At 36.1% G+C, this 6,311-nt stretch overlaps 1 protein-coding gene across 1 annotated transcript in view; it reads left to right on the forward strand.

Annotated features, from left to right (window-relative positions):
• Positions 1-2,372: 2,372 nt before the first annotated feature.
• Positions 2,373-6,311, forward strand: part of slc44a5b (solute carrier family 44 member 5b) — a gene marked incomplete at both ends in the record, with an annotated part of 29,081 nt that continues 25,142 nt past the window's right edge. The window contains one exon of the mRNA XM_079244647.1: positions 2,373-2,409. Within this exon, the coding sequence (XP_079100773.1) occupies positions 2,373-2,409 (37 nt within the window). The remainder of the gene's footprint in view (positions 2,410-6,311) is intronic.

The raw sequence follows: 6,311 nt of genomic DNA on the forward strand, positions 1-6,311 counted from the left end.
GTAATCTGGGCCCTGCGATGGACTGGTGAGCTGTCCAGGGTGTACCCTGCCTGTCGCCCAAAGCCAGCTGGGATAGGCTCCAGCTTCCCCGCGACCCTGAATTGGAATAAGCGGTTCGGAAAATGAATGAATGAATGTGTAATCTGGCTGTTTAAGCAGTGTATGGTTCTTCCACATACTATTGAGGTCCCTTTTTATCACATGAAGAAATCTTTATATGTCTGATTGTCTTGTTTAATCAGAATTAAGTCCTCAGTTGAAGTGTTTTTCTAACTGTTTTCCTTGTGCCTGCTAAAACATGTATGGTGAAACGTGATCTCCTTTACACAGTGAATGTAACTGAGTCACCAGAATCAATCACACCAGCTAAAAATTGTTTGTGGTCAGGTTTCTTTTATTCCATGCTGAATTTTGGACATCAAGTTTCTAGGTGGCGCATGCAAGACTTCTATCAGAGGTGACTCACAAATGTCACAAATACTTTGAAATACTGATATTTGATTTTGATATAATCATACATTCAATGACTATTACATTTGGAGGAAAGACTATACATTCTCATTATCAAACAACATAAAAAGGTGTAAAAGATCAACAGGTACATCTCAAAAAATTAGAATATCGGGAAAAAGTTCAATATTTTTTGTCCCTCATTTTAGAATGTGAAACCCATATATTATTTAGATTCATTACACATAGAGTGAAACATTTCAAACATTTATTTCTTGAAATTTTTATGATTGTGGCTTATAGATAATGAAAACCAAAATGCAGTGTCTCAGAAAATTAGAATATTACATAGGATCAATGAAAAAAATGAATATTTTAAACAGAAGTGTCAGGCTTCAGTAACTATGTTCATTTCCGTGCACTCAGTACTTGGTTGGGCCTCTTTTTGCATGAATTACTGCATCACTGTGGTGTGGCAATGGAAGCGATCAGCGTGTGGCACTGCTCAGATGTAATGGAAGCCCAGGTTGCTTTGATAGCAGCCTTCAGGTCATCTACATAGTTGGGTCTGGTGTCTCTCATCTTCCTCTTGGTAATACTCCACAGATTCTCTATGGGGTTCAGATCAGGTGAGTTTGCTGGCCAGTCAAGCACAGTAACACGATGGTCATTGAAGCAGCTTTTGGTACCTTTGGCAGTGTGGGCAGATGCCAAGTCCTGCTGGAAAATGAAATCGGCATCTCCATAAAGCTTGTCAGCAGAAAGAAGCATGAAGTGCTCTAAAGTTTCCTGGTAGATGGCTGTGTTGTTAACTGTGCACTTCAGAAAACAGAGTGGACCAACACCAGCAGATGACATGGCTCCCCAAATCATCACTGACTGTGGAAACTTCACACTGGACTTCAAGCAACATGGATTCTGTGCCCCTCCACTCTTCCTCCAGACTCTGGGACCTTGAATTCCAAATGAGATCTAAAATTTGCTTTCATCTGAAAAACAGTCCAGTCATCTGTCAAGTCAGCAGTCTTCCCCATGATTGGGTAGCCATCTGACCCAGGCTGAGAGACCATTTAAAGGTTTAGGATACCTTTGCAGGTATTTTGAGTTAATTAGTTGATTAGGGTGTGACACCATGACTTCCTAAGATTGAAGTTTTTCACAATATTCTAATTTTCTGAGACCCTGCATTTTGGGTTTTCATTATCTATATGCCACAATTATCAAAATTTCAAGCATTGAATATTTGAAATGTTTTACTCTGTGTAATGAATCTAAAAAATATATAGGTTTCACATTCTGAAATGAGTAATAAAAAATATTGAACTTTTTCATAATATTCTAATTTTCTGAGATGTACCTGTATTCATAGATAAATTTTCAAAGGCAGGTAAAGACAAAGAGACAAAGAAAGACATGCCATATCACAGCAATTCCAGCTGAGGTCAGTGTTTCTCCAGAGGACTCCTCAGTTTGGCCCAAGGTATCAGTCTTAACTAGCACAAAATGAGCAACTCGAGAAACGCTACTGTTTTATTTATTTATTTGTTTCACAAACTGGCACTGTCAAACCTCTCTATTCTACTCTATCAGTGGTTTCATCAAGCTCTCGTGGACATCGGTACGTGTTAGTGCTTTAAATCTCACCCTGACAAAGGGATCGGGACATTCAGCGACAGATAAAAAGGGGACGGTCCCTTTAAGAGCCGTTTCGGAATAATTAATGACGTCTCGCTGTAAACACGACTGATGCTCAGCTGCGTGGCCGAAGCATCTTCACCAAGAGCCCGAGACCTCTCCAGGTTGCTGTGTTTATTTTACCACCGGACTGCTGCGAGGCGTTAAAACAAAAGAGGTTTACCTCAACTCTCATATGCGGTCTTCAAAACCAAGACAGCGGTGGTGCATTTGTTCTACTAAGTGCCATGGCTAGAATAACGGACATCCCCACGTCTTACTATGGTGAGTCGGTTCGTCTTTGTTGTAAACGCAGGATATTTGGTACTGTGTAATACTGGCTGCAGGATATAAAGGGATATTTATTAACCTTAAATATGTTTGTGACTTTGCTGTTTCTTGTATTATTGCTACTGAAAAGTGCTGACTGCTTTTGGGGCTATTTGACGGTTGACGTCAAATAACGGCAGCGTAAAGGTATTAAACGTATAAAGCCCATAGTTTCTTTTAAACAAAACACATGTATTTCTCTTGAGTTTCTCTAAAAAGCATAGAAAGTGTTGTGATGTTGCCAGTTTCAGTTATGTCATGTTTAGTCTATTGTTATGATGTAAAGTGCCATTGTGTCGGGGACTGTCATTTTGTCTTTGTTTTACTGTAACTGATGTAGAGCTTTTCAGTAGATTGTGATCATGTTTAATTGGTCTAATCGTTCAGTAAGACTTACTTAGCTTACAGAAGACATAAGATAAGTAAAGATTTGGCTTCTGTTTTTTTTTTTCTTTTCTAATGATGTACATAGTTCTATCACACTGCTTTAGTTTGCTCAACCGGTAAATAAAGGTGAAATATTCAGTTTGCTGTCATAAAGAGAAGATCTAATGGACATTTTCATCTGAAATATAGGAATACTTATTCTTTTTTCTTTCTTTAGACAAATTTTGAATGACAAGTTTATAATTATTCAGGTACAAGCTAAACTAAATTAGTCTCATTATCAGTAAATAGTATATAGTTAATAGTCTGTATTTAAACCTAAATATTGTTCTAAAAACTAAGTTAAACTTTACAGCCAATTCATACTATCAATTTATATATTAAACTTAACTGAAAGATAATATATTTTTATTGCTCTAATAAGTAAGTCAAGTTATCTTTTTAAAAAAAAATACTTTTTTGATTATTATTTTTCCATAGTTAACTCCTCCTAAATGAATAATCTCTTAGTCTTGCTTTTTAACCATTCCACCCAATTTTTATATTTCTTAGCTAAGTATACATTATGGGATAGCCCTGAATGTTGTCCAAAACCGAATATGAAGTGTGTAGTGAACATCATCAATATCCATAACCGTTTTAACAGGTAGCCCTGGATGTCCCTACACACTTCACTTGTACTGAACAGTTCATCATCTCATGTGAAAATGACTATTCTGAACATGGTTTTTTATTTATTCCAACAATTCCATAAAGGTATATCTCTAAAATGTCTGAACCAGCTATTGTCAACTCCAGTTGAAAAAGATACATCCTATAGACTCAGTAAATGTACTTCCAAAAACCAAATGGGTGAGAATTATTTCTAAACATAAACTATTCTAAAGACAAAATGAGGGAAAATAACAACTATTAACTAAACCATTCCTGTTTATATAGTGATTAAACCAGAAACGATGACACTAAGTATTAGCACCATTTTTTAATGTTCATTTTCATCCATGGCATTAGAGTCTGAAATGATGGTTGACATCAGTTCCTTTTGTTAAACAGATTTGAACACAAAGGATTTACTGTCTCCAAGTGGCAGTTTTTTGCTGAATCAGGTGTCTAATGGATATATTTAGACTAAGTGGAGATTTTCTGTACATTAGCCTGCCTTAGTGATCATGTTGTTTATCAAAGCAGTATAATCCTTTATCAACACCAGATGCCACAGACAGCAGTAGCTTTATTCTAAAACAAAGCCTGAATTTTTATTGTGCGTCTACCAGACTGGTGTGGTTATACTTACACAGTAAATAATACTATTTATTTCTTTATGCCATGATCTTTTGTTTAGTTGATCAAACATTAGTGCACAATTTAATTTCACAGGTCTTTTCTACATATTTATACTATTAAAAATATCTCAAGTCACACAGTAAAAACTGTACACGACATAATATCTGATGAGGTATCTCAAGAATAAAAGTTATACCACATCATTAGTCCAAACCAAGCAATGGTGAAGTGCATTTTTAACTTCTAACTTATAGTTGAAAACGTTTTTCAAGTCATGCTTTCAATTAATAACCCTTTTAGAGTTATCTTTATTACAGTCTTCCACACAGTAATTAGTTCAAATGAATGTATTAGAATGAATGTAGTCTGTTCAGTTGCATGTAGTAAAACACAGAGACTGTAACAAAGGCTTGGACCTCAGATGTAACACTTGTATTTGGTCTGTTTTCTCATATTCACTTCAAACAATAAGTTACCCATCCTGGACAAGACAGGATGCAGAAAGCATGATGTGAAAATTGAAGGGTTGTGTTAAACAAATTGTAATAATCATGGTTGTGTTTTGATATCAATATGATATGTATTTGACAAATTCACATTGTTGACAGGAGTGGAAACCATTAAGCAAGCTTGAAGAAAATATAGCAAAGGTCACCAGCTGGCACTCCCAAATCCTGTTTTCCTTACCTATTCCATGCACACACAGGCTCAAACATTACTCGCACTTTGCAATGGGGGGGGGGGGCTTGACATGGAAGCATGCGCACTGTCCAACCTGACTGATACAGAAAATTACTTTCCTACACAGATGTCCTTAGAATATGGTCTTAAAATTTCCAGGGCTTCTATACAAAAACAGCTAATGTAACAGAAGCATTGTCAAGTCTGTTCCCGACAGCTCCTGATGCGTAAAGCAACTGTGTCTTCCTGATTCCCCCACATCCTGACACAATTTGTCCTTCAGACCTCATGACTCCAGAAATCTGCCAGTCAAGACTGCAACCTGTCAGCTGTAGCTGATCTTCTCTGCTCTCAGCAGACATGCAGCTCACCACAGGGAATGTCAAACTCTATCTCCCCCCTGTTCACAAATTCAGGCTGGTATTTTACATTCTACCACAGACCTGACAGGAGAGATTGTGTAAAGTGTTTGAAGTAGAAAAGCACACCGACTTTTAAATGATGTGCATTATTTAGTTACAGTATACATACATCAGATGCAATTGTCCTCTGGTGCATTAGCTCAAATGTTAGAGAGAATTTAGTAAGACAGTTTAATTAAGAAAAATAATTTTACTGTAATAGCATGTAATAGCCAAAGTAGTGAAGCATGGGATGGAGTTTTGGTGTCCCTCAGAGTTTACATCATTTGCTTTATGTTAACTTTCCCTTGTTTTTCTACCATCAGCTAGCCAGTCAGCTTAAAGGTTTTTTTTTTTTGTCTCTTACTGATTGTAGAAAAATAAAAACAGTATACCTTTTATTAAATAATACTGGCTCCAAATTGTTTGAAAAAAATGTCTTTGCTAATGAAAAAAAAAGATAGAGCCCATTGTTTATGCTGTTTAGCATTTTAGTAGTAGTTTTAGTCCCATTCAAAAGTAAGTGTTGATATCCAGTGTAGCATGTATAGTTGAGGTAAAAAAAAGATTACAAAACTAGAAGCACTCAGAGAGGGCAGGCTTCCACCAAACCATTGCAAACCATTTTTGTCTGATTGTTGGCATTATTTTTGAGTTCTCAGCGCTAATGGCTAAATTATCCACATCTCTCCACTGCAAAGAATCCTTTAAAATTCCCCAGATTTTCCCCAACATTTAATCAGTTGTTCCTTATTCCATTTTTGACATTTGTGGAAAATCTCTATAAAATCCGTCCATAACTTTTTTAGTTATGTTGCTGACAGACAGACAAACAGACCAATGTCACCAACAAACATAACCTCTGTTTCATTTTGTGGATGTTATTCATGTTCTCATGTCATAACTCAACTGGAAACTTATCAACTCTCTATAAGTTCAAAATTTGTTTTCTGTTAAATTTGACATATTAAATATTTGAATATCAATAATGTAGCTGAATTAAAATAGTGAATCCAGTCATTTACATTCAACCATTGTCCACTCAACATCCAGATTCAAATGTACTTCTGTAGTCTGTATATTATGTAAAGATTCCAACTATAG

The sequence above is a fragment of the Telmatherina bonti genome (genome assembly GCF_933228915.1).
Source record: "Telmatherina bonti genome assembly, chromosome: 8".
In the NCBI taxonomy this organism is placed as follows: Eukaryota; Metazoa; Chordata; class Actinopteri; order Atheriniformes; family Telmatherinidae; genus Telmatherina; species Telmatherina bonti.